This window comes from Suillus subalutaceus, assembly GCF_016647625.1.
Source record: "Suillus subalutaceus strain FC151 chromosome Unknown DFJ58scaffold_130, whole genome shotgun sequence".
Lineage (NCBI taxonomy): Eukaryota > Fungi > Basidiomycota > Agaricomycetes > Boletales > Suillaceae > Suillus > Suillus subalutaceus.
Genome location: NW_024540379.1, coordinates 88,395 through 114,995, shown reverse-complemented (window position 1 = coordinate 114,995; position 26,601 = coordinate 88,395). Strand labels below are relative to the sequence as shown.

The 26,601-nt window shown below is 48.9% G+C and overlaps 9 protein-coding genes across 9 annotated transcripts; 4 read left to right on the top strand and 5 right to left on the bottom strand.

The window, feature by feature from the left end:
• Nucleotides 1-4,409: 4,409 nt before the first annotated feature.
• Nucleotides 4,410-5,130, top strand: DFJ58DRAFT_845202 (uncharacterized protein; the record flags this gene model as incomplete). Its single annotated transcript, XM_041393139.1, has 2 exons — nt 4,410-4,507; nt 4,536-5,130. 2 exons carry the CDS (start codon nt 4,410-4,412, stop codon nt 5,128-5,130), a joined length of 693 nt encoding a protein of 230 aa, XP_041239287.1.
• Nucleotides 5,131-7,196: 2,066 nt separating this feature from the next.
• Nucleotides 7,197-8,278, bottom strand: DFJ58DRAFT_85535 (uncharacterized protein). The gene is made up of 2 exons (XM_041393895.1): nt 8,069-8,278; nt 7,197-8,000 (listed from the first exon to the last, which is right to left on the bottom strand). Exons 1-2 carry the CDS (start codon nt 8,144-8,146, stop codon nt 7,368-7,370), a joined length of 711 nt encoding a protein of 236 aa, XP_041239286.1. The 5' UTR covers nt 8,147-8,278; the 3' UTR covers nt 7,197-7,367.
• Nucleotides 8,279-10,007: 1,729 nt separating this feature from the next.
• DFJ58DRAFT_809600 (uncharacterized protein) lies at nt 10,008-11,298 on the bottom strand. The gene is made up of 4 exons (XM_041391360.1): nt 11,276-11,298; nt 10,867-11,210; nt 10,675-10,814; nt 10,008-10,616 (listed from the first exon to the last, which is right to left on the bottom strand). The coding sequence occupies exons 2-4, from the start codon at nt 10,943-10,945 to the stop codon at nt 10,440-10,442; spliced, it is 396 nt and encodes a 131-aa protein (XP_041239285.1). The 5' UTR covers nt 10,946-11,210; nt 11,276-11,298; the 3' UTR covers nt 10,008-10,439.
• A 298-nt stretch (nt 11,299-11,596) lies between these two features.
• DFJ58DRAFT_732682 (uncharacterized protein) lies at nt 11,597-13,785 on the bottom strand (the record flags this gene model as incomplete). The annotated part of the gene is made up of 7 exons (XM_041386200.1): nt 11,597-11,840; nt 11,894-12,708; nt 12,768-12,901; nt 12,955-13,211; nt 13,258-13,288; nt 13,336-13,664; nt 13,712-13,785. 7 exons carry the CDS (start codon nt 13,783-13,785, stop codon nt 11,597-11,599), a joined length of 1,884 nt encoding a protein of 627 aa, XP_041239284.1.
• A 763-nt stretch (nt 13,786-14,548) lies between these two features.
• On the top strand, nt 14,549-17,718 carry DFJ58DRAFT_857618 (uncharacterized protein; the record flags this gene model as incomplete). The annotated part of the gene is made up of 4 exons (XM_041393950.1): nt 14,549-14,930; nt 14,995-16,592; nt 16,642-17,088; nt 17,151-17,718. 4 exons carry the CDS (start codon nt 14,549-14,551, stop codon nt 17,610-17,612), a joined length of 2,889 nt encoding a protein of 962 aa, XP_041239283.1. The 3' UTR covers nt 17,613-17,718.
• Nucleotides 17,719-17,870: 152 nt separating this feature from the next.
• On the bottom strand, nt 17,871-19,427 carry DFJ58DRAFT_718273 (Alpha/Beta hydrolase protein; the record flags this gene model as incomplete). Its single annotated transcript, XM_041384458.1, has 12 exons — nt 17,871-17,999; nt 18,050-18,124; nt 18,174-18,257; nt 18,308-18,330; nt 18,383-18,461; nt 18,519-18,740; nt 18,791-18,875; nt 18,923-19,005; nt 19,049-19,075; nt 19,125-19,139; nt 19,184-19,227; nt 19,280-19,427. The coding sequence occupies 12 exons, from the start codon at nt 19,425-19,427 to the stop codon at nt 17,871-17,873; spliced, it is 1,014 nt and encodes a 337-aa protein (XP_041239282.1).
• A 738-nt stretch (nt 19,428-20,165) lies between these two features.
• DFJ58DRAFT_666850 (uncharacterized protein) lies at nt 20,166-20,534 on the bottom strand (the record flags this gene model as incomplete). The annotated part of the gene is made up of 1 exon (XM_041382584.1): nt 20,166-20,534. The coding sequence occupies one exon, from the start codon at nt 20,532-20,534 to the stop codon at nt 20,166-20,168; it is 369 nt and encodes a 122-aa protein (XP_041239281.1).
• A 436-nt stretch (nt 20,535-20,970) lies between these two features.
• DFJ58DRAFT_845197 (uncharacterized protein) lies at nt 20,971-24,506 on the top strand (the record flags this gene model as incomplete). Its single annotated transcript, XM_041393138.1, has 9 exons — nt 20,971-21,045; nt 21,111-21,206; nt 21,363-21,452; nt 21,635-22,033; nt 22,082-22,372; nt 22,424-22,525; nt 22,566-24,192; nt 24,242-24,358; nt 24,430-24,506. The coding sequence occupies 9 exons, from the start codon at nt 20,971-20,973 to the stop codon at nt 24,504-24,506; spliced, it is 2,874 nt and encodes a 957-aa protein (XP_041239280.1).
• An 865-nt stretch (nt 24,507-25,371) lies between these two features.
• DFJ58DRAFT_634747 (uncharacterized protein) lies at nt 25,372-26,292 on the top strand (the record flags this gene model as incomplete). Its single annotated transcript, XM_041381260.1, has 2 exons — nt 25,372-25,968; nt 26,026-26,292. Coding segments are annotated over 2 exons (864 nt in total), but the record flags the coding sequence as incomplete, so codon positions are not given.
• Nucleotides 26,293-26,601: the final 309 nt, after the last annotated feature.

Sequence of the window (26,601 nt, the reverse complement as noted above, 5' to 3'; positions counted from 1 at the left end):
ACTGTTGTCATAAAAGTGAATTCCTTTTCATGGACACAAAAAGAGGTTTCGGCATAATGACTGGGCCTGCAGGCCTGAAGCTCCGAGGATTTATACATCGACAAATGTTGACAGTAGGTTTTGAACCAACTCCAACAGAAACAGATTTTGACTCTGTCGTGGTAACCACTTAGCTAAGAAGAGTTAGATGGACCTCTGAGGAAACCATCCACGAATCAATGTCAAGGTGTATTCCGATAGAAAAAGGCCTGTCATTCGGCAGGTTTCGGACCTGCGCAGTCGAAAAGAAACAGAATTTGATTCTGTTGCAGCAACCACCTGGCTAGGACCAGTTAAGATGAACGTCCGACGAAACCATCCATGACTGAATATCGAAGTGTGTTCTGATAGAGACCTTGTCATCGGCAGCCTGTTTGACAGATTTTGATTGTGTTGGGGAAACTACCCACGAACGAGTGAATATCAATCTTCAACGATAGCAAAAAACCTTGTCTTCGGCAAGTTTCAAACATGCACTGGCACAGTCCAAGAGATAAATTTAGATTCTGTCGTGGTAACCACTTCTAAGAGGTCAGGACGAAGTTGAGATAAACCTCCGAGGAAACTATCCACGAGCGAATCTTCAAAGCTTGAAGGCGTGTTCCGATAGAAAAAATACCTTGTCAATCGGCAAGTTTCGAACCTGCACAGTCCAAGAGAAACATATTTCGATTCTGTTGTAGTAACCACTTAGCTAAGACTAGTTAGATGAACCTTCGAGAAAATCATCCACGAGTCAAGGTGTGTTCCGAGAGAGAGAAAACACCCAACACCGGTACACTGAATCAGCAGTACGTCTCGTGGTAATTGGAATAAAGTGATCGGCACTAAGATCTGATTTCCAATATGATGGAGCTATAAAAAGACAAGATCAAATGGATTCTAGAAACATTCCATGTGTAAAGGAATAGCACCAATTGGGTTGACGTTGCCAGCCCGAACCTACATAATACAACAGATTTTCCCTGTCAGGTCTGGATTAACGAACAGTAAGGCTTGGTGAGCGAGCAGAGAGTCTAACCAATAGGATGAAACTCGTTGATCATTATTCTCGGGAGTAGTTGTGCGTAGATGAACTGGCCAGACTGGACAATGTAAGAGGTAGGGTCAGGGCTCGTGCGAGCCGTGGGAGGCTATCATTGACACTGGACTTTCAAGAGCCCATAGAAACAACAGCTTGTCTGAAACATCACTGGCGCTGAAGTCAAATGGCAAAGACACTCCACGTCACTGTGAGATACCGGCAAGCACAGGTTCCCACCCATTCGAACACGGTGCTTCGTTAAATCCAAGATTACATATTTCATCGAAAATGCACCGTCATGGCCTTTTGCAAAGCTCACACCTGACCAAGCTTGCTTCTTTGCAATGAATTGACACGTGACACCACGAGGCAAACTTGTTGTGAACGTATGGTTTATCCGAGAGCAGGCGGCCTCGAGGAATCTCGAAAATAGTTAGCCAAAGATTCAAGGGTCGCCTCGCCGGGTCAAAACTGCCCTTTCACAACTTTTTTTTTTCAGTATCCCAATTGCAAGAATGAAATGACTCAGCCAAGGCTCGATGCGCTTGTCAACTCGCATAATATCAAGTTCCCAGGACGTAGTCAAGCTTGCAGTCCCCGTGCTGACCAGAAGTACAGGCTCTCCATGGTACGAAAATACTAGCCCAAAATCAATCAGGCACATGCCCCGATGATCTGCAGGACAAAGTATGGTGCTATTCTGGCGTCACGTCACGATCAATGAGGCCACGAGAGTGAATGAGCTTCAATGTCGAAAGGTGATATGCAGAAGATTAGGTTTACGTATACAAGATAACAAGTGAGGAGGTTGCAACGACACACGGGAATTCTCGACGGCTACCACTTTACCGTTTGTTTGGTCTTTGGTGTGGAAAACTTGAGCCTGTGATATTGTTCAGTGACAGACATGCGGTAGGGTTGGAGGTGCACACAAAACCGCCATTCCAATGGCAAAAAGGCGAACCAGGTTTGAGCGCTTGATCATCCGAGTCGGCTGAACCGCGCTCATTAAAGATGATTCCTGTAATCAATGATACCTGTGAGCCGTAGGAAATACGGTAAGACAGTTCTTTTTAATGAGGTCTGAGAAAGCAAACCGAGAGCTTCAGTTTTTTCAGAAGTTAAACAAAACAAAACCTCTATGGCTAAGTCTCAACTTCTCCAAGTCAATCCGACTTCAAATCCGCATGAATTGTCCGCTGAACGCATTTGTGACAATGTATGGCGGCCTGGATCTTCAAGCTGCTTGCGTATCAAAGACTCGAGTGCTCGAGTGCTCAAGTACTCAAATACTCACGGTCCGAGTCCAAGGACTCCTTCAATAGCCACCGGCATATATAGCTTGGGCGGCCGGCATGACCAAACTCAGCCAAATTCGATCACTTTGCCACAAGTGATCGTCTCTTCAAGGACATCTCTTCCACATCCCAGGATATCCGACTGTCCGACCCCATCCGCGCCAGCATACTCATTGTTCCCATCATATACATTAGATCTAATGTTCAAATAAAATCATGTATTAAGCTCGCTCTTTCCCACACGTCCTCGCTGTCAGCCACAACGCCAAGCCTCCGCACTCAATGATTGCCCAAGCACCATCAGCCATTGAGATGTGGCAGCAACTGCAGATCTCACAGGTTGATGGTGGTAACGGGTTGGGAGATGATTCTTGGAGCGCCACCGAAAATATTTACACTTCCCTTCAGGCCCTATGAATGGACATGGAGGGAACAAATACGTGATAGTCAAGGAGATTCACATGGTGGGACGCACCGAAACCGTCCAGCGGCCGCGGTTGCCATTCTTATCAGACTTCGTAGCTCTTCACCATGGCCATGTTCACAAAATGGTGTTTAGTCTGGCTTCATGAAAGGCCGGGGGTCCCCGGGTATTGGGGGTATGTCGGGCATGGTGAATAGACGGCGTAAACGTAGTGTGGCATAGCAAGGTGATTAGGAGTTGCATGCCTGGGGTTGACGCGGAGGGAAGTCACAACTCTCGGGGCGAGGGAGATCTCCAGGAGATTATGCACCATCTCAGCGAGTCCGCACGTCGTCGAATCAATCACGCCACAACGGAAACCAGGAGACCCACTCACGGACTGGCCTGCCCGCCCTCGTCGGGGAAATCGGAAACCTCCAAGGAGAAGACTTCTCCTGCCCACCAAACCGTGATCAAAACCGTGATCCGCTCCACGAAAAGTGTGGTCCTGCCTGGTCGAAACTGTGACTGGGGGAGGAAAACTGTGATTCGGCGCTCGCCGAGAATGGCAAGTCTCGCCCGCCAAAGCGTGATCCCGCCTGCATGATCCACGTAGCTCGAATCACGATCACGTTGTTTGGCCTGACTCCATCATGAGATTTTAATTACCTGTATAACAAAATGGACAGCGTACCTGTAACGGTTTATGTAAACAGGACACGAGAGGCGGGGGCGGGGAAAGAGTGACGCACAGTGGCGGGTTTGTTTATTTGTAGTTGTAATAGTGCTGCAGGCACGCTGAGTCATACGGATCCTCAGTAGGATCGAAATATTTTGGTCTCTTCCGAGTCGCCGCGCATTGTCTGCCACGCCGATACCGACATAGACAAGGTAATGCAGGATTGGTGAACGCTCCACCAGTGAGGATGCGCGTGGACAGCAACTTGCCCATCCAGTGCTAAACCTTCGAAACAACCACTATAATAGACCAGGAAGATGTCGATCGCGTATCAAAGAACATTAGTGAAACAGCCTCATTAATGCACTCCTGGGAAATACTTGTGCCTTGTTGGACCGTACTCAACGTCCAACCTCGGTACGATCTTGATTATCAGCTCACTCATCTCAGGACAGCAATGATCAAGATGATGTCGTGGAAATCGATCAGATTGCAAACGAATCTTGTGTTCCCGCGGCCAATGATGCTACGCCCCAGGCTGTTGAGTAAAGAGGCGGTGAGGCGGTCGAAGGCCACGAGTTGACAACGGGTTCTCACCGCCAATTTGGTCCTAGGTATGTGTCAAACTGTATCACTATGAACACACGGTGCCCTTAACTGATATCTAGTCAAGAAATCAGAATTATTCGAAAAATTCTGAAGCCAGCAGATCCAGAGTATGGTACGGTACTCCTCTGATGTCCAACAGATCGTCAGTCTTCAAACGACGAACGTATCAATATGTTATATTTCTTCCGTAATATCCATTCACTTTTCAGACATGATTCGTCTCTTTTAAATATCATCGGTTGTTGTAAGGAGTGCCACTCCGCTACACTCAGGCAGTGTTTTAGCAATGCTCACTTTGGTGACACGTAGGTAATCGAACTCGAGCCTTCGTCTCGTATTGGATATCAGTTGAAACACATGGCGATTTACGGCGCACAACGCTATATTGAAGCAATCGAGACCTTTCAAGATGATGCTCGCGAAATTGGCCAGTGCTCACAGCATGCAAATACGAAGTAAGTTCCCCGTAACACACGTATTCAGATACTCAACTCTTTCTTCAGAGCTACGCAACAAGTCTGTCAGTCCCTCTGAAGCAGAAAGTGTCATTCGAAAGGCCATAAATGTTCAGCTTGACTCCACACCGCTTCGTCTGCTTGATACAACCACCGGACTCTTATGTGATCGAGAAGCGCAGATAAGCGCCTTCGAAAAAAGCACAGAGTACAATGAGCTTTTGTTATCGATTATGGCGCATCCAGACCTCCCATTGGGGCGCATCGCAGACGCGGTGGCGACATACTTCGGTTATGACATGTTATCCCATCGATTGGGCGAGAACGAGCCACTGCTTCACGACATCCAGGATAAGGTCGTGTACAAGTTGAAGGAGGCCGGCGGTTTCATGAAATTGCAGTCATTCTGCAAATTAGCTCGTCACATGAGGTATCACTGGGCCTGGGTCGACACGTGTTGTATCAACCAGAATAACAATGCCGAGCTCCAAAAATCACTCAACTCCACGTTTACCTGGTATCGCCATTCAGCGCCCACGATCGTCTACCTCTCGGGTGTTCCGTCTTCGTCTAAATTTGGCGCACTGGCTCAGAGTGCTTGGAACACCCGAGGATGGACTTAGTACTTGGTTAGACGATCATTTGTACGACACTATACCCTGTGTATCGCTTGAACGTGGATAGCTTTCAACCTTTGCCCTACATAAAAAGCAAGTCCGATGAATGGCCGAGTAATTGCTATTCCGAAGGTGGAGTCAGGACCTTGGGCACGTAGTCGATATGGCACTGCAATGTCGGGTGCCACCCAGCACATATGCCCAAATCTTGAGAGTGCCCGCAACGAGTGGAGTTATTTGGTTTAGACCTGGGGGATACCACACCATGCAAGTTAAACGACAGTTACAACGTTGGTGAAGTCCTGGGTTCAACGTTCAAGCTCAAGGGCCATTTGGAATTTCAGACTAACGGTCAGCTTTATCAAGAGACGTCGCTTTACTAGAACAACTCTGGCATTTCAATACAACTACTAGTACAAGTCACGTCAAACGGCTGAGATAATTATGTTTACATAGTACACGGCAGGGGCAAGGCAGGCGCGCTTGCGCGTGATATTTAGTTCTTGCAGTCGCAGCTACCAGCCTGGCAGTTGCAGCTGTTGACAGACAGTCAGAAACCGGTCGTTGAGATATCGCAAGGCAAAACTCACGTGGAGGTGCAGTTGCATTGCTGGGTGTTGTTGTTGAGCATGACGATGATGACGGTGAGTGCTGTTAAGCTGCAAGACGGAGTCAGTCGCGAGCTCAGAACCGAGTGAGACAACTCACCTGGTATGTGAGGCAGTTGACAAGAGAGCGGATTGCTGGAGGAAAAATCAGTCAAAGAGGGGCCATTTTATATTGCTGGCCGTTAGCGCCGTGAGTCGGAGTGACAGATGATAAGCGGTAAGTCAAATGTGCATCTGTCTTCGTTAATCCCAGGATTGTCAACAGGATGTAACTAAAGAGGGCCGCTTCTGCTCCAAGTCCGACGAGATAAATACCTACGTCATGCAGTGGTGGCCCCCAATGGCAATATTGCATGTGAAAATGGGTTCCAGTTCGCGTCCGAAGCTTCGAAGTGTCACACTTTGGTACCTGGTGCTAAACAGAAGCAAATACGGCACGGTTTGTCTAATGCAAACGACTGTAAAATTTTACTACAGACAACAACAACAACGCGGTTGATGTCTTCTATCGCGACTCTGACTCCTATAGCTATTACATCGAAGTTTCTCGATGGCCTCACATTCTCAGCAAACTCGTTGCCCATCCCTCTGAGACTGAACGGCCAAATTTGAGTACATCATACCCTGTTCATACCCACAGAGACATCCATTCATCTGCCCCACTATCATGATCAGATATCTCGGTTCTAATTTGAAAACTCATACTCCGCTTATCGCATGATTGCCCTCATACTTCCGACCTGGACTCTATGTGATGTACACATAGTCCCTCAATAACCGAAAAAACTCATTCGGATAGTTCCATTCATCGCCCCACTCCACTCCCCGAGTCCCTGACAACGTCCTCAGTATCTCCTCACCAGCAAACAATCCATCGGAGTACCCACTGCGAACACAATGATTAAAGTCAAAGGAGAGTATTCAGAACTGGCGAGACGAACAATAAAACTAATGCTGCAGTGGTGTTCGAAAGCATGAGGACCAAGGAAGGCCCGCAAGGACGGAGGTGGAGCTGTTGTCAAAGTTCCCCCGTGTGAGTAAAGAAACCAAACCATGCAGCAGATGTAGACATCTTTGGACCCCGTAAGCAATGCTAAAGGAAAAGCGCGCGTGATGGACGAAGGAGTTGGCGATGAAGAACAGGAGAATAGATCCATTTGTCCTCCCTTCTCCTGCACGGTGTTGCGCTCGGAGTCCATTCTACATATCATCACAAAATTCAATATCAGACACCTCCAGGTAGTCTGTGAGTTGAAGCTGCATACCTGGAGTTGTGTGATATGGTGTTTGCTCTTGTGCGTGGTTACTCCATGGCTGCGAACTTCATTTCAGAAAACCATGAGAAAACACACATTCAGCTTTATGTGACATCGCCTACTTGTGACTTGAGAGGGAAGCCGGCCTTTGCAGTTAGAGTACTCCCACTCTCGATCACGCAACACTCACTCACATGGTCACATAGAAGTAGATACCCCGCACAATGAGATAGATAACAACCAAGTTATTATAAAATACACGTGCAGTGTCCCCAGAGATCAAATAATTAGCATAACAAGGAATGTATGCAATAGGGCGTCCAGCGCTGCAGTAAAAATCATTCACAAGCATCTAACCCACGTCATGCAAGGACCAAGCTCAAGCGCCGCCCCTCACACCACCAGCAGGAAATACACTCTCCACAATCTCCTTAAATGCCCGATCATCCTCATACCTCTCCCTCGTCTCCTTAACAACCACCAACAACACAGGCCTCTCCCTCCTGTGAATTTTTATATCATCCGCATCGCTATCGAAAGCCGAGGATGTGCTGAAACAGTTGAGCACTCGGGGCACCAGGCTCGTGGAGCGCTCAAGGGGGGTGGATCGGGGCGATACAGACGATGAAGAAGATAGAGAAGGAGAGTAGGTGTTTGTGAAAGACGGCGAGCACGAGAACATGCGTGTAAGCACCATCCACGTGCGAGATAGTATACGGGTAGGACCACGATGGGGATTGGGATTAGGGTGGATGATGGTACGTGTGATAACAATGTCGTCGTGGTCGTATACGTTGATAGGCGTAGGGGAAGTGGCACGCGCGTCCGTAATAAGAGTAAAAGGTGGGGATGGGCACGATCCCTCCGAATCGAAACCTCCCGCCTCAAAAGGATTGACTACAACCTCATAGTCCGGCCACAAATCACCCACGCTCGCTCGCTCCATTTTGACGCGAAGGCCCTGCCCCATCATCAGTTTTGAAGTGCTAGTGTTGAAAAGTGACACGAGTCTCTGAAGAATGGAACAGATGTGAGCGATAACGTTAAGATGCAGGAAAATGAACCAAAGGAAATACTGACTGTGCGAGTGCGCCGCAGCGGGTCGAAACGCTGAGCATCCAGGGGGTTGTGACGTGCGGGGCCTATTTCCATTTCCATGTCTATACAGTAATAAGAGGATACAAGTCCTGGAGCTATCCGATGCAAGCTAGAATTTGAGAATGCGAATGAGAGAAGTGGGTGATGAGTTTCTCATCATAGCAAAAGAGGTATTTAAGTGAATACCTAGTGGACAAGCAACTGTGGACGATAAATTGTGGAAGCAAAGCGCACGCCACTTACCATGCCACCAACGCTTTTGTTCGTTTGGTTGGACAATTGCTCGTTTGCGTACTGTGGAGTTCGCCCACAGTCCTGGAGTAATTAATCCTGGGGTTTGAAAGTGTGATTCACAACATAGCTTAGCATTAAAAGATATGATTCAACAGGTCTGTGCACGTTCTTTGTCGTACGGTCGTTGTGCTGAGGGGTTATGCGCAGATATACTACGCACAATCCATGTACGAGCTTCGAAATGGCCATCGGCCATCGTACGCGCAGCTCGATGGGACAGAACCTGAGTTCGAGGTACGGAGGGTGAGGAGGGTGGCGGTGCAGAGGGAGCAGGCGCGGTTGATTGTGGTGAGTGCTAGGGAACCTATAGTAACGTCGTGACGCGGTACTTGTTGCCATTGTGATGTGATGTAGGTGGCACCTACTAGAAAGGCAAAAGGTGACAACCATCATGGTCAGGCGTGTCAAGATAATACTGGCACAAGAAGATGACTTGCTTACCTGGGGCAACTTGATAGCAATGCGTCGATAACCGAAGATTTTGACGATGCCAGTTGTCAGGGTTTTATACCCACTATTATAAAGAGTGTTTGTAGCATTAGCGTTATGTAGTCAATGTAACATTCTGTACTATGACTTACACTCTAGTCTCTCGTCCTTCGAAACATGCCTGTCCACCCCGCACGCCCAAGTCCGACACCAGTTCTCTAGAAATTCCCATCTTAAGATTTAGGTTCCGGGCTTAGTAGGAACAGCGACGATAATAGGAGTTCGTGGCGCGCAGAATATATTCGGCTGATTCCGTTTATCTATTATATCAACTAACTACTCCGCCACTCAGATGCTCTCGTAACTCCGCTAGGAAGTGCACGAACCATGTCGGCTGATTGCTATGTCACAACATCCCAGTTGTAGTTAGAGATTATCTCCAGCCTTTCGGATCTCTGCTGATACATTTTTATCACATATACCATAGACACATGTTAGAGTCTTCACTGTGACATTCACCATGAAATGATGTTGTCGGTTCAAGGATTGCTTTGTTTACGTAAAATTATTTGCGGCTATGTCGAATTGGACGCAGGCATAATTCGTTGGATGGTATATATATAGTCATTTGAAATGTATGCGTATATATAAGCGCGTACCTTTGAGTCACGGTTTGGCGTCTGTACATCATGTCCAGGATCCAGAAGGTTTTGTCCCATGCCGACGGTCGCCCTTCCACAGCTAACTATTAAATGTACAAGCAAGTATCAACAACGCGATCAACCTATCTACTCCCGAGTCCCAACAGGGACATCCATTCATCCGTCTCTTCTCGAGTCCCTCCCCATCAAGAATGTAATTTAAAAGTGTTTCCTATCCCTGTTGATCAGATGAAGAAAACCGCTCTCGGAAAAATACCTTACACGTGTCTCCTGAGCCTCTTCGAGCTGGCACAGCACACCACCTGCGCTGAGGAGCTTGTCAGAAAGGCGATGTGCTTCCTTTGTAACCTCATCCACAGAGAGGGAAAGGCGCTTGCCAAGATATAGCAGGGATCTTCAACCTTGCAGAGCGATTTATCCATGAGTGATAATCTATTCGACCTCGGCGATACTTCTATTGATGCTATCTACTACGGAAACAAGTAACATCGGCTCTCATTACCGACCTGGAATATACGGTGATCAACGTAGTTATATGCATGTCAAGGCGATTAACACAGAGATTAAGGACACGGTCTACCCCTTCAAACAATGGTACACGACCAAATATCAATGAATGTAATAGTTGGATTTCAATTTGATGCCCGAGGATTTGCAGTTTTACGGATACAGGTAATCACTGTGTGCACCAGAAATGTATGCAATGGAGAAAAGAATGGATACAACAAGTACCAAGTAAAAGTAAAGGCTACAGACGCAGATACTAGCAATACATAAATAACCAGCAGTAAATGATGCCTGCTGATTCTTGAAGTTGCTTCTATGGTAATAGACTCACCAGATAACGATAGGACGTAGAAAAACACGAAGGTAACGCAGAGATAACACGACTGTGGGTCAGAAATAAATAATATATCTTATGTGAGAAGTCCTTGTTGGCTCAATGTCAACACCAACAGTTGCGCAGCTCAGAACACCAACCACACCCCGCTCACAACAACACCGAGCATAACGCTCATACCACCACACAGACTCCTCGACGCGCCGTTAGTACTGCCAGCAGCCGGCGTCGTCGTAGCTGTACTGGACGCGTCGTTCGTACTGGTACTGGCAGCGGCCAGCGTTGTCGTAGCTGTACTCGACGCCTAAAATGACATGCAGCATCAGGATCACCATCACAACAACAAAATGATGAACACATACGGATGAAGATGAGGCAGGATCCGGGTCTGTGCCTGTACTGGTAGCTGCTGATGTGGGAACCGCCTCAATGGGCCCAGAAGCTGTTGTGACGGCATCCAATGCATGCAGCATAGGACGACCGAATTGCGGCATAGCAGAGGCTATGATTATGGGATAAGTATAGGCACAAAGAAACACAACGGCTGCACGTACCAGACATTGAGAACAAGAAGAGCGCCATTACGAATGCTGAGACGGCGGTGATGAACGTCGAGCGGAAAAGAAGCATCATCTTGGCTTGCAAGGTTGAAAGAACGAATAGGTAGGAAGAGAATGAGTGAGCGGGTAGTAGAGCTCAAGGTATCGTTGCCGATGGAAGCTCTGTTATAAGACGAGAAAAGGAAGGCGGCTCTGAGACTTGTAAGTACGAGCAGTTACTGTGCAGTTACTGTGCTGGCACTTCCTGACTCACCTATATAGTCCCGATTCCAGCTACAAGACGCGTCATATATGGAAACTACTATGAAGATAGATGCCATCGAGGTAAGGCACTGCGACTTCGAGGGAATGTCCCTGCCGATATTAATGGGACTAGACAAGAAAATGCCATGGGTACACTTACATTGCGGAGTTGCAGGGCCCATCAACCTACCGTCTTTGTATTATTTACCAATATAAACTGATTCCACGCGGGGTGATTCACTAGGTCGTATGCCGAGTACAAGAACTCCAGTAATTTCTGCGAAGGTCTTGACAAAGTAAGTCCCAAATACGGAAACAAGGCTGCGGTTTAAATGTTTGTGCGTGTTTGGGAACCCCTAACCCTAGATCATGGTTCAATGTTTGTTATTGATGATCTGGAGCAAGGCGAATTGATAGAGCCACAAAATAGGGTACTAGTAAGCTAAGAGTGCGCACTGTAGGAAAAATAAAAGGAGCAAACTCAATCGACATCATCCACTACTCCCCCCGGACAAGACTGAGAGTTATTTATCGCAATGAACGTTACGCCCCCAGAATTACTTGATTGATTACTTGATTGGCTTGGTGCTTGGGAGGTATTGGGGGTGCATGGCGGCTTTTGCTTGCTCTTTGGCTTTGCAAACCTGCGCCTCTGCTGTCTGCAGAAATCCCACAGCGCATCAAGGGCGTCACAGAGAAAGAGTTTACTTGGTTTCTCAGAGAGCCTTTGTCGTCAGTTCAATCAGTTGATCTAAGGGATGAGCGGGGAGGAACCCACCGTCCCGTCATTTCATCAACTATATCTGGCGCACCCAAGAACGGCATCATCTCGATGATCACAGCATACACCTTCAGTAATACTGACATCCCTCCCTTGATTGTCCGTCCCGCTTCTATCCAACCCTCGAGGCGTGCCTTTAGGTTCGGACGGAAATCTTCCCGCAGGTCATCCAGATCCGGATCCTGGACATCTATGTCGATGTACCCGAGCGGGTCAGTATCGTCCATAGCCCCTTCCATCCCAGGGGGGAGAGGAAGCCCCATCATGAGCGCCGCCAGTGCCATCGGATGGGCAGTTTCACTTGTAGGCGATACTACAGCACCCACCCAGCGGTCAATCCGCCCTCGTCGACCCAGTGCTTCCAGGCGCAATGCTATGATCTCGGTCAGCTCCGTCTTATTGGCCTGAACATCAATATGACAAAATGCGCTCCGCACGGCGGCGCGGATGGCGTGCACAGTGTCGAGCAGCTCTTTCTCGACGATGCGTAGTGCATTGAGCTGGTAGGGTGGTTCTGCGGCAAGTATTATGGTTGCAAGCTGGTGTGCGGGCGCGTCGCGGGGACGCAGAAGGTGAGAGTGGTTGGCGAGTAGGGTATTGATATTATCTGTATGTGAATGCAATGCACATATATGCAGTGCTGTAGCAAAATTCTCGGGGCTGTAAGTGGCGATACGCATTAGTGTGGGGAGGAGCTCTTCGCAAAGGTCATCCTCGTCCGTTCCATCCGCTTCAGATATGTCGCCGATACTTGCAAAGAGAATTGGACTGGGCATGGTAGCAAAGAGAGAAATGAGAGACGTGCGGATGAGCTTGCGCAGGGATATGTGAACGTCATTGAACTTGCTAGACCAATGGCATGCGTGGAAACCACAGGCACATTGAGCATCGCTACAAGCGGTGCCAGCGGAGTTTCCGTCAGTGTCCGTGTAGTCTTCACTGTAATCATCGTCATAATCGATATCATCATCGAATCAAAGTCGTCGTCATCTTCGTCGTCATCGGCTGGTGCCATGGTGTAAAGGTCATCACAGTTCAGTCGAGTCAGTGGAGCTTACGTTTTTGACCACCGTAGAGTAATCGCTCGAGGGCGTTCCAGCCGAATTCGGTGCGAATATCGTCGAGCATATCTGGGATGGCAGACTTCTGACGCTTAGTGCCATCGGCAAGCATGACTACGAAAAGGTCGCGCCAAATCCAAAGCATAACACGCTGGAGGTTGTGTGCGCCAGTGAAATGGAAAGACTTGACGACCTTGCCAGAGGAGCGCCTGATCTTTACAGAAATGTACATGTTCATAAAAGAACACTTGCACCTGAAACGATATAAGCAACACAAATGATGACATGATGACACCTTACCCGACCCGCGCGTTACCGATCTGTTCGACCGCTTGAGACACGTACAAAGACAAGCATGGGCCTTTGAAAAATTTGTACCGTACTCGTATATGACTCTCCATATATCATTGAGCCAGTCGATGACGCTCTCGATGACTTCTGCGAGGAGTTCTTCTTTGCGAGACTTTTCTTTCACGTAAGAACGTTTGTGGTCGCGGGCGAGTTCGTCCAGGAGTGAAGCGATCTCCAACTTCTTTGCTTTCAGGTTCAAAGATGGCATGCTGGCATATTTTTTATGCATGCGTGCTGCTGATGCAAGAGTGCGGTTTGATTTCTCTTTGGAAACTACATCGAGGAGCGGTGCAAGTGAACTCTCGACAAGAGCATGCTGTGCATCGGCTGGAAGGGATTCGTAGAGCTGTAGAAACCTAGAACAATAATGAGCCCCAACAAATACAATGAACGTAAAGCTTACTTTGTACTGGCTGAGCTGGACGCCATCAAATGCGATGATGAGTTCGCACTGAGACGCCTTCCGTAATGTGACATATGTGCGTGACGATCATAATTGTGTGACCGTGTTTCCATTCTCCACAATAATTCGAAGCGACAGGTTCAGACTTCTGGTGAGTGCAATAATTAGAATTAACAGTTATGAACGTAGGAAATCTAAACAATCACTGTGATACAGCTGGCAAGCGCTTGATAGCACAGGAATGAAATCAATGATTGTACCCGGACCGGCGTTGTTCCTTGTCTGGCGTTGCCTCGAGGCAGCGCTTCCTATCACGGCCCTTACCCACCCCTACAGTCTGTTTGCAACGCAGCAAGCCACGTTGGAAACGCGCGTACGTTTGAACTTGCGGCCACTTGCGCGCACTCTTCAACTTGTTATCTTCTCAGATCTAACCTTTGCTTTCTTCCACCATCAACAGCGAAAATAAGTCATCGCGAGCTCTCATATAGCCCATGACAAGTTCACAGTCCCCACATAAGCAGAGAAAAGTTCAAATGTTTTCCGGTGTTCAAGGTCTGTGCCATTTATTTTTTGCTCTCGTGCCTATTGTTCCCATCGCAGCCCAAGTGTGGATCATCATCAACCATCATGATTAGCTTGTTCCGGGCGTTCGTGCGTTACCGATACATTATTCACATCATCTATTTTACGTCCCCTACGATAGTCACGCTTCTTCCATTGTCATTCACCGGTCGTATCACAACGCTAGCGGATCTTCTCTTATCCAATAACTACTCCAAACCCCAAAACTGACCCTTTATATCAGGTTCATCCCAGAACACACCACCTCGTGAAATGTCCCCATCTCCGAGACAAAGGACGATCAAGGCCCAATCTCTGCCCGCCGTACCCTCCGTCATGCAGATTTACGGAGCACCAACTCAGTCTGCAAATCAGCGCCAGGCACAACAAGCGAGTCCCACCACTGCAAACATCTCCCCGCAGTCAAAACGAACTTCCTCGCCGCCGGCCCTCACGCAAACCGCACCCAACGTGACTAAACTCCCATCTCCACTCAATCAGCCGTCTCATCTCCGGGAAGAAGCAATCCAGGGGCACTATTCTCCCTCGGCTTCAATTCACCCGAACATGCATCAAGCACCACCTCCCCCTCTCCAACATTCGCTCAGCCAGCCCAACGTGCATCAGCCCCCTCCTCTACCCCAGCACTCACTCAGTCAGCCCAACATCCACGCCCACCTCATGAATCCACAAATGGGCTACCCACGCCCTATTAACAGGGTGGGCTCCTCCACAGTTCTTAACACACTTCCATGCAATGGAGGAGAATTGGCAAATGACAGAAGAGCTCATGGCAGAGATTGAGCGAGCTGACTATGCGCAGGCTCTGAGTCAGCAGCCGCCCGTGCCTGGAATGTCTGGCGTCGCCTACGCCGGTGGCGCAGCGAGTGGCGCCGTGTATGTACGCGAGGTGCCGTCACCTCTCAAAGACCCCGTCGGTGATCGTGTCCGCGCGAACGAACGGTCTAGTCCAAAGGATGCAGACGGTCAGGGGAGCGGCGGCATGCAGCGCTCCCGCTCCATCCGCGTTGTCGAACGCGAGAAGGAAATCCAGCCGAGCGATAGTGCTCGTGCACGCGAGCGTTCCCTTCCATCCAGTCAGACTGGGTCTCCGTCCTACTCACCCTCGGGACACCCCCAGCAGCGTGCGCCCTCTCCTGAGCGCACTTCTCCACCTTACCACACGCCTACTGGCTCGTCAGGTGGTGAGAGTGTGACTGCAGTGGACGTAGACTACGTCTCGTATAAGCGGGACTCGTATCAATCTAATGGGAGCTCTTCCCTTAGGCTTCCCAGTCCTCCGCCCACTGTGCGGAAAGCCATTGTCGCCGACAATGCTCGTGTGACGCCACCTGCGGTCAGCAAGTTTGCCAGCAACACTCCTCCCCTGCAGGCCATGAAGACCCGAACTCCCGACAAGTCACTGCCTGTCCAAGAAGAGCCAGAAGACGAAATCACAACCCCTAAGAACGGCGACAACTATACTCACGGGAACGACTATCATGAGGAGGAGGATGATAATGATACTCTCATTGAAAACGACCATGATTTCCCCATCGACGGTAACGGAGACCGCGATGGAGAAATAGAGTCGTACACCCCACGCTCACCCACTGCCAGCTTACCCGAACCATATACCGCCAGGCAATACCCCGCGCAGTCCGCAAATCAGCGCCTCTCGAGCCTCACAAAGCACCACCGCAATGGCAGCACAGACAGACTTGGCCTCCGAAGCTTCGACGCAGCCGTCTTTGAAAAGCCTCCCATCAGATCCACTGAGGAGCGCCGTGAGTCGCCCGCACTTCCTGTGAGGCTGACGACTGAGCAGGTTGACTCTGTACCAGAGCATAATCTACAGCAACAACACAGCCACACGTTTTCTGATACTCGTGGTGCGGAACAGCAGCAGCAGCAGAGCAACGGACGACCGCACCCGCTGCAACATCAAGTCTACTCGGATGATCAGAATCATGATGATCCCGCAGCTGCCTATATATCGCATTACTTCCAGTCTCCTCGTCCAGTTGCGCCCATACCGCCCACGCCTCATAGCCAAACTGCTGCTCCATCACCGTTGATATCTAGCATGCAAAGTATGCAAGCCAGCCCGGCACCTCCAGTGGGCTCGCCATATCCCTACCCATTCTCTCACGTTCGGCGGAACAACGTCTATTCTAGCTATCCCATCCACACTGCGCCTTCCTCCAACTACGACCCCAACCATCCCTCGGTGATCGAAGAGCAACTCGCTCTCCAGATGCAGATGTACGCCTTGAACAACCACGCAGCATTATCCGACTCCACGTTTCTCGCCATCGTCAACACCCTTCCCTGGACCTGGATACAACCCATGGGCATTCCTGCAGGCATCTCGTGCGTTCGGAGGAGGCGTGCGGCCACGTTTCGACTCCACTGCAACGATGAGTATCCAGTCGAGCCCGAGTCACCAACCAGTCAGCCTTCCGTTCCCGACTGGCAAAATCAAGCGCCGTCAGGCATCCGCGGATCTACGAGTCCAGAGCACAAAGCGGAAGATTAAGCCGCCGCCCCGTGTGGAAAGCACGCAGCCACGGGATACGAGCCCAGAGCCGTACTCGTCTGGTGAGGAAACCGCTGGCGAGGAACACTTTGAGGTTACTGAGGAGGGGAACTGGGTGAATGGGATGATGCCTGATGATGGTACTGAGTGGGTGGATGAAGACGAGGAAGAAAAGGATGACTTGTTAGACTTGGAGTATCACCCGAACTATGTCAACAACATCGAAAAGAGACGCAGGAGGTGGGATACGCGTTGGGAGGCTCTGCATCAGGCGGTGAGATGACTTGTTGTCAAAAGCCATGGGTGGATGCTGACATTGCCGTCGTATCATCATAGTTCCAAGCGCTTGATTGTGAGACGGATACGACGATGGTCCTCCTTGCTGCACCCTCACATTCTACAAAACTGCATGCTTTGACATCACGCTCGATTCGTCGTGAAATAGGGACACAGTCTCCGAGCATGCACAACATACGAAACTCTTTCCGAGGCATTGCTGCTCGTCGACGAGCATCCCGCGCCAAGGGTACAACGCTCGTTGAGAGGTTTCTCAACTCGACTTCTTCTTCTGGCGATGGTTCAGACGGCAGTTCGGAATCGCGGGAAGGCGACCTCAAGCGCGCGCTCGAGACTGCTCTTGGTAGTCTCGGTGCTCTTCGCTCAATATATGACCACCGTGTTGCACGCTGGGAAGACGAGATGGGGCGCATCAGCGACGAGCGGGACCGCGTTGAAATGCTGCTCCGCCAGACCCTAGGTGTTGGTTTGCAAAACGGTAATGGCCTTCCTGAGGCGTAACTTATCCAATGTTGTGACCTACCCCGATGTATGCATTCATATGACCCTACTGTCCTATGCTGTACTGTACTTATGGACGCTGCCTATGTTGTTTCATGTAACATCTTGCATACGTCGACTCTAGATATGTTCATCTGGTGGATTATACCACTGATCCATGTACATAATGCACCATGTTTGCTATCGCTATTGTACACTTGTCCTTGAGTGTCTACTAGGTCCTTGAATTGTGAATAAGATACAGGAATAGGCCGTGGATTACAATTCGTCCGAGAGGACTCGCTGGTCTGGCGTGAAGGAATGATTCAAGGTCTCCAACCATGCTCTGAGAAGGCCATTGAATACTTGTGGGTGCTCGAGGTGGGGCCAGTGGGCACCTTCCATTGTCTACATTCGATTATCACCGTAGTCCTTGGCGAAAGGGTCATATCACGCACCTTGGTCGTCAGTCGTGGCAGGAACTCCGCGGATTTCAAGTACTTGGCGGCGAATACCCAGTCTGCAACAGGATCCTGTGGTAGTCCGCATGAGAAAGGCCCTGTAACAGGGCAGACAACCCACGTTTAGAGGCAAAACAGATAAGACGGGCTGGGGAATGGTGTAATTTCCTTGCGCTTGAGTTGATTCCCATGTTCCATAGCGGTTCTAAGCACCTCATTCAGTTATGGGTGCATTGTAAGAATATATCTACGCACTCCGCGAGTGTAGAATATGAGAGCTGTGGGTTATCGATTAGCTTAGTATGGTATGCGAGGAAATTTGTTTCGTACTATGGTCAAATTTCTGTATACTGAACCGTTCGACAAAATACTCTTCATCGGAGGAGGTGAAGAACGGGATTGGAGGAATCTAGTCAAGGTCAGTAAGCTTTGTCCTAGAATGAGCGCTAATCGTACCCTCCGTCACATTGTCATATGCACTGAGATAATTACTGGTGCTTGTGAGGAAACTATCTGGAGGGGCGCTGTTGACTGTGCGCAACGTAGCGCGTAGGCTTCTCCTGATATCCTTGTTCAGCTCAGCTACAGCTTCTGTTGTGTGGTTCTCGAAGAAAACTTGGTAAGCTAACTTGGGCATGACTGCTGCAAGCTGAGCGCTGTCTGCAAAGGGGCCAGCAGCGTGCAAATACTGGTTATGATTGTTAGGCAGGGAAATTTGTAAAACAACGATCTGTTTACCGGAACAGTCACGCCAACCAAGGCATAGAAGATATCAGGTCGTCTCCTCGCAGCCTCGTAGCAGACTTCAGCACCCCAGTCATGACTATAAAAATATGAGGTGAGTCGGGCCAGATCTTCTACAAAACATACCCGAGACAAATAGCAGATTGAATGCCAACATGTTCAAGAACGCAAGTGAGATCGCCAGTAATATCAGCCAACGTGCTGGACGACTGTACATCAGCGGGATGTGTTGAACCCCCCGAAACCACGGACGTCGATAGCAATCATACGATACTCGTCCTGAAACAGATCAGCATGACGGTCATCAGCTGATGAAAGAGATATCTACCTTGAACTCTTCGATCTGGTACCCCCCAGGAGCTCCAAAGACTGGGGCCAGCCGTGGACCATGATGATGCTCTTCTCCGCAGTCGGGTTGACGTCTACATAATCTATGACAATAATAAACATCTTTGTAGGCAAGACACGCGCATATATGCGTACCAATGGTAATATTGACCTCTTCGTCCAGGACGCGATCCACAGCTTTGCAACTGGTAGACTGGATAGTATACGCCCTTGCATTGAAGGCAACAGCTCCCACCACGAATGAAAGGGAAAAGGGAAGAACAAGGTAGGTAGACCAATGCATTGGACGTAGTACTTTCTACTAACTCGTAGTTGTGTCTACTGAGTGACTGGACGGACTTCAACGTTCAACGTTTCGACTTCAATAATCAACATGGAAGATGCCGCTTGGAATTCTGCATGCCTACTGGGCAGATTCCGACGGAATGACCACAGGTCCATGAGCTGATTGTGTAGGTAGACCAACTTATAGAGGGGATGTTGTCGTTCCTTCAATGTCGGATTTAGTGAAAACAGGTGTCAACAAGCGACATCTGTCGAAAACAACTTGAACGTATATATCCTCCTACACTGCTAATCGGGATAAACCTGAACCTAGCATGCGTAATCATACCTTTATGGGATCTGTGCGAACCCCAGTACTATCATAATATATACATTTACCAAAGGATTTCCGTCAATGTAGTAATGGCGGCATGAAGCAAACCATAAAAGGATATTGGTAGCAAAGGTCAAGCAGATATTGGGATCCTCTCTGACGAGTATGGTGTCAGGGACGGTCCACTATCATGTACTAACATATTACAAACCATCATAGCCTAACATTGCGACAGGGTCAAATGCTGAGGTCTGGTTGGCCTCACACCTATGTTGTGCGTTTGCAATACAGTCATAGTGTTATCGTATTACTGTATTTCTGTATTTACTCTAACACCGGTGCTTCACAGCATGATCGGGCAGAACGAGGGCAAGCATTGATTGATCTAATTTACAAACAACAAATATAACTAGATGAAACACGCTACAAAAACGGAGGGACGGTAAAAATAAGCTGAAAATCATCCCATATACTTGTGCGAATCTCATCCAGGATGTCCTGGCTGAGAGGGCTATCAGCTGGTATAGTCAGGTTGTCCGCCGTCCAAGACTTGATAAATTTCCCTTCCAAACTGATCTTAGGGTTCCAGTTAGGCCAGGGCCCCTGAGGAAAGTCTGGATTGGCGGCAATGAATGCCATCCAGAATGCGTCACAGCCCCAAGCCCACTCAGGCGCTCTAATGTCCCGAATGGTGTCAACCAGCCAAGTTTCCACCTGTCTGGCGAGCACAGACCAACTGGCCTCGGACAAGGGATTGAAAGATGGCGGAAGTGGCAAGAAGGGTATCTGCATGAATGTAAGGTTCAACATCAGCAAACTACCGGTTTTGGATACAAGATTCCCACAGCGACACAACTAGCACAGCCCCACAGTGGTACAGCGCACAGAGCGCACAGAGTGACAGTGCGGCACAGTCTCGCACAGTGCACAGGGTCAGGCGATAAAATGTGATGTAAATTATAGATTAATATCAATATCTTGCTGGTCTTCATCAAAACACGAGATCTCGGAGAATGCATTTCACAGTGTGACAACTTATATTCATTTAATAAAGTACTTCAACAGATAGCTAAAATATAAAATGTGCAATGCGTATATGTATTGACAATCATGTACACAGTACAAGGCTATGGTCACAATGCAACATCCAACAGACAGATATTCTAATCAGCTGTACTCATCAGCGACTGCATACCGATTTTAAGAACGAATTCGCTTACATGACTTGATGGTGGATTTTGGACGAGGAGACCAAAGTGACCGCTCTGAGCAGACAAACCCGCACCTCACCACGAGAGCGCGTGTGCGCCCTACATTAGCTTCCGCATCTCCAAAATTTCTCTTTGCCCTCTTCGCTCGAAGTCGTAGGTGGTGTTTGCGCATGCGAAATTGATGAAGAAGCCGCTCAGCAAGGTCCTTCTCGAGACGTCGAACTTCGAGATCAGCTCGTGCCATCTCGAGCAGGTAAGATGCTTCCTCTGAAGTCTCCGGCATTGAGTCCATGTAAGCGTCAAATGGTTCATTTGGGTAGCGGCGTATGTACTGTAGATAAAACTGATTCAAGGCAAGTGTTAGAATCCAGCCCATAACTCACCATATTATACACTTCCGAGGAGTCAGATGTATCATCTGAGATGTCGGAAGGAGTTACAGAATCTGAGATTTGTTGGCCTCGACATAGCGAATACGGGGATTGAGATGATTGAGATGGTGAGGCATAGCTTGAACGACACTTCGACATTGTAGTTACAGTTTGCGTCGTCCCGGAAATTGCCGGGACAATATTGAATCCAAATGAGTTCAATGACTTACTTCGCACCTTCGATATGCGCTGCCCCTCCTGCAGCAAGCGTTTTAAGAATGAGGGACGCTTTCTGCAACACCTGAATCAGCCTTCTTCTCACTGTTACAAGTGGGATGGTAACCTAGTTCGCATCTTAAGACCAGCACAAGCTCCAAGTCCTCAATTTCCTCTCCACAACGACATGGACCCGACCTTTGACCCGGAGTATATGGACCATGGAGTTGATGCAGACACTGGAGCGGAGTATGGGTCTTCAGGCTCGCAGGCAGATTACGGTGAAGAAGTGGAGTTTTATGACGGTGCAGGCAAGACGTGGGGTGTTGGGAAGACTTTCATGGACCAATTCAACGAGGATGAATATGCTGCAGAGAGGGAGCAAAACCAATACTTTCCTTTCGCTAGCAAACCGGACTGGGAGATGGCATCGTATATTCTTCGGTCCGATCTTAGCATGGCCGAAATCGACGAGTACCTCAATCTTGAATTTGTGAGTTCATCTATCCTCTAAATTTTCTTCGTCTAAACTTATGTTCAGACCAAAACACTCCCGTTGTCATTTCGCTCTTCGCGAGAACTCCGAGGACGTGTTGAATTGCTCCCAGCTCCCCCTCAATGGAAGTATCAAAAAATCACTACCGAGTTTCCAACGACAAAAACCCTTCAAATATTTTATCGGGACGCAATCGAGTGCTTGCAGTCACTTCTCAGTCACCCACTGTTGGCCGCCAGCTTTGATTTCATCCCATGCAAGGTTTACGAGTCTGCCGAACGTGCGGTTCGAGTTTATCATGGTTTCATGACAGGCGATCATGCTTGGAACCTTCAGGTAAGGTCTCGTGTCTTGATTCCTCGTTCTGTATAACTAACAAGACCACAGAAAGACCTACCTGAAGGTGCATCCCTCCTTGGTGTAGTCCTCTCCTCGGACAAGACCAAGGTCAGCAACATCGCTGGCAACCGTTACGCGCATCCACTTCTTGTTAGTCTCGCCAATATTGATCCTGGAGTGCGTGCCAAAGGCTCCTTACATGCATATATCCCACTTGCTTTGCTTCCTGTTGCAAAGTTCTTGCACAGGAACAAGCGCATGCATGGGGGTTCTCGCAGACCGTTTACTTCACCAATGTATCGACCTCGTTGTTGAGCCATTGAAGCAGGCTGCCCGTCTTGGCGTTATGATGAGTGATCCACGGGGTTTTAGCAGGTATTGCTTCACCCCCCTCGTTGCTTATGTCGCAGATACTCCGGAGGAACTTGTAATTGCATGCGCCACTATGAACTCATCGCCTGTCACTATGGCTACCCGTGAAGACTTTGGAGACCCAATCCGACACCCTCCTCGTGATGGATCATCAACCCTTGCCAACATTGCAGCGATTATAACATCTATCTCACCTTCCGATCTCATCCCGTTCTTCGAGGCATGCAAACGCTACAATCTAAACGGTGTTGACTTGCCATTCTGGAGGAATTGGCTTACCGCAAATCCTTCCTCCTTCCTCACTCCAGAACTACTTCACCATCTCCATAAAATGTTCTGGGACCATGATCGTCTCTGGTGCACAACAGTGGTTGGCTCGCAGGAAATTGATTTTCGTTTTGCGCTCCTCCAGGTGTGCACTGGTTACCGTGCATTCAAGGAGGGAATCTCCGCTTTGAAGCAAGCCACCGGGCGAGACCATCGCAACGTTCAACGGTATATTGTTGGCGTGATTGCTGGTGCTGCCCCTGCCGACTTCATATCTGCTATTCGGGCCCTCATGGAGTTTAGATACCTCGCTCAAGCCCCGCATTTCACCGACAAGCAAGTGGTAGATTTAGACCGCTGTCTTAAAGTCTTTCATCGGTTCAAACAGTCTATCGTTGACGCTGGTGCTCGGCGGGGGAAAGGGGGTGGGGATAAGCCATGGGCGATTCCAAAGCTCGAGCTGCTGCAGGGGGTAGTGCCCAGTATTTGTTCACACGGCGCTGTCATGCAGTGGTCTGCAGACCCCACTGAACATGCGCACATCAAGGTTGTGAAGGAGCCAGCGAGGGCAGGGAACAATCACGACTACGACGCGCAAGTGTGTCGCCACCTCGATCGTCGTGATAAGGTGGAGCGTTTTGACCTCGCACTCCAGATGCGTGCACAGGAGGACCACGAAAGGGACGAAGACAACGAGGGTGGTCTTGTCCAGCATTTTGTCAAGGACTACTTTGCTTGCGCGCGCGACCTCATTAATGGTGTTCATCCTCAAGCTCCCCGTCCCTATCGAACATTCTCCACCTCAATTAACGCTTACCATCTCAGCTATGACCCCACGCACACGAAAATGACAGTGGATAAGGCTGCTGAAAACTTCTCTCTTCCTGACCTCCGTCCCGCAGTCTCCGATTATCTTGACCAGGTTGATGCGCATGTTGATCACTTCGCTGTTGGTGGGAGGCGCCATGCCCACCCTGGCTGCCCCCTCCCCTTTGAACGCATTCAAGTATGGTGCAAGATACGGACACAATCAAAATCTTTTCACGACCCTGCACAGCTTGAGCCCGCGCAAACGCTACATGCTCAACCACCCTCCAGTGCCTGGCCATACGGCCGATATGACTCTGTCATCGTTAGTTCAGGCAACACGCACAAGTGGCCAAAAAGTGGACTGGATGGTATGTTTTTATGTCTATACCGTCACGCTACTGATGTTGACAAACGCAGGACACTTTGTTGCTCACCTTCGCTTGATTTTTCGTCCCATCACGACACTCTCATATTCCGAATCATATCTTGCATATGTTGAACGTTTGGATGTTGTGACTCTCGACGATTCTACGGGTATGTATATTCTCAGGCGTGCTCGATGAGCGAATAATGACCGGATTGGCGATGTCATCCCAATAACTCAGATTGTGGCACCCGTCCATCTCATCCCGCGTTTTGGTCCAAAAGCCGATCCGCGACTGACGATGCAAAGCAGCATTAACCATGCCACAGAGTTTTACCTGAATAAATTCTGGAATAAGGAGCTTTTCTTTGCGCTTCATGTGACTAGTAGATAAGCTCTTAGCATTAGACAGATAGGGGTATTCACTAGAATGGTGGTTTTTTTCATTGGCCCTTGTTTTTAGCCCATCGTGAGAGTCGCTGCGGCATAGCACCCAAACCATGTAGGCTGACACGTCAGTTACAGTTTCTTTGTTCCTTGAAGTCTTTTAATGGCTGCGGTCTTTGGAGACTTTGGAGGAGATGCATACTACTATACAGCTCGTAACTCCAGAGGCAAAAAACCCGGATCCGATACGAAAAACGAACCAACGACTCCAGGGATGCCAGTGTTATCCACAACATCTTCATGGATCTCCAACAGATCAAAACGACGTGGCCCTAAGACAGAGACCCCCGCGTTCTGCAGATGTGACTTGTATGCTGACGGATCGCTTAATCTCAGCATAGATTGCTTACTTTACATATTTATAGGTAAATCATCAAACACCCCAGCAGTGGTGCCAGAGACTGAAACTGTAGCAACCGCCAAGTCCGAAGCCGACACTGCAGTCGTGCATGATCAGGTTTTGGGTATCACACATGTTATCGCTGCAAACCCAGGTAAGGGTGCTGGTCAACTAAATATTATTGTTTCTCATAGTTCGCTACTAGATGGGTGCCACGAGCAACTCGTAGATGCTCTTCGGCAGGTATGGGTGGAACCTGTATGCTTTATCAATGTCTCTGCCGAAAATCATGCCCGTGTTTTGGAGCACATGGACGCTCTCACATTTTCTAACTATCACACAAAGTACGTCATATATAAATTCAGTCAAACATTTTTCTTATGTCGATGTTGTTGTAGGATGTCATATTTTCCTCACAGGATGATTCTCATCATATACTCTCCGCTCCCTGTCCATGAAGAAACAACATCTGAGATGTCGTTCACGATCTCACATGCTCTTCACAGCATTCAGTACAACCGAACCCTCTTGAAGACCTCCGTCTTAACCAATAGTCGGATGTACTCCGAACACCTCTTCACTATACCCGACATGCAGGTGACCATGAAACCCACAACCACGACAGCCGCTGAGACGCAACTTCTCTGGATGGCCGAATCTGGATTCACTCAGTCTCGGGTTGCCATCATGACGAAAATGGAGGATACTCTTCTATCGCACGAAGAGCTCCTCCTCATTCTTATGATCTTGGTCAAAGAAAGGAAGAAATATGCCTCCCCCGCAGCAAACTCCGTTACTTGGAATCAGACACGTGAAGAGGGATCGGTGCGGACTTACAGTGAGTTCGCACCTGAACGCACTTCCGACAAGTTATTTGGGCCAGTAATAGCAATGGGGCATGAGTGGATTGATATTGAGTCTGTCGATTATTTTGTGTGGGTGAAGTCTGGGGATCAGCGGATTGACTTGGCTGCTCCTCCCACGGCGCACGGCGTGAGTCTAATGTTGCAATGATAAGAATATTTATGCTGACAAGTAGTATCTTTGCAGACACTTTTTCCGAATATTGACATGGACAATGTGACTGACGCATTGAACCATGGCTTGGATCTCGTGAAAGCCACGATGAGCAGCACCCTTGACTTAATTGAACCCAGCGTAAATCATAGGCATCTCCTCACTCCCAGCGCACTTACATTCAATTGGGAGCTTGACAGTTCCTCCATGTCAGTTGCCGTTTATGAAACTGCCCACACCCGCTACTGCGATTGGTACCGTCGCCAATTCTCTGGTACGAAACGTCGTCGTGTGGACAATCCTACCACAGATGAGAATACCAGGCCCTCGATCAGGAGGGCATTATCCTCTGGACATGTCCAGGCGGACAACCAAGAGAACGCCAAATCTTCAATCAGCTCTGCATACGTCTCCGACACAAGCGACGAGACTGTTTCCTCCTCGGAACTAGCAACACCTGGAACCGAGTCTTCCTCTGGACTGAGTAGTGATGATTCAAATGTCTAGGTCTTGGTGAGGGGGATGGAACTTGGCTCCCTGTAGACGTATATCTTTCACTGCTCACTACACTTTCATCATGACCATTTTGTTCTATTTTCTTGTTGTACC

Excerpts from the sequence above, each read along its gene's own strand:
- DFJ58DRAFT_85535 (XM_041393895.1), bottom strand. The coding sequence starts at position 8,146 with ATGGAAATGGAAATAGGCCCCGCACGTCACAACCCCCTGGATGCTCAG. Across the intron at positions 8,001-8,068 it reads CGCTGCGGCGCACTCGCACA|AGACTCGTGTCACTTTTCAA; the intron begins GTCAGTATTTCC and ends TCCATTCTTCAG.
- DFJ58DRAFT_809600 (XM_041391360.1), bottom strand. The coding sequence starts at position 10,945 with ATGATGCTTCTTTTCCGCTCGACGTTCATCACCGCCGTCTCAGCATTC. Across the intron at positions 10,815-10,866 it reads CTTCTTGTTCTCAATGTCTG|CCTCTGCTATGCCGCAATTC; the intron begins GTACGTGCAGCC and ends CCATAATCATAG. Across the intron at positions 10,617-10,674 it reads ATCCTGCCTCATCTTCATCC|GCGTCGAGTACAGCTACGAC; the intron begins GTATGTGTTCAT and ends ATGTCATTTTAG.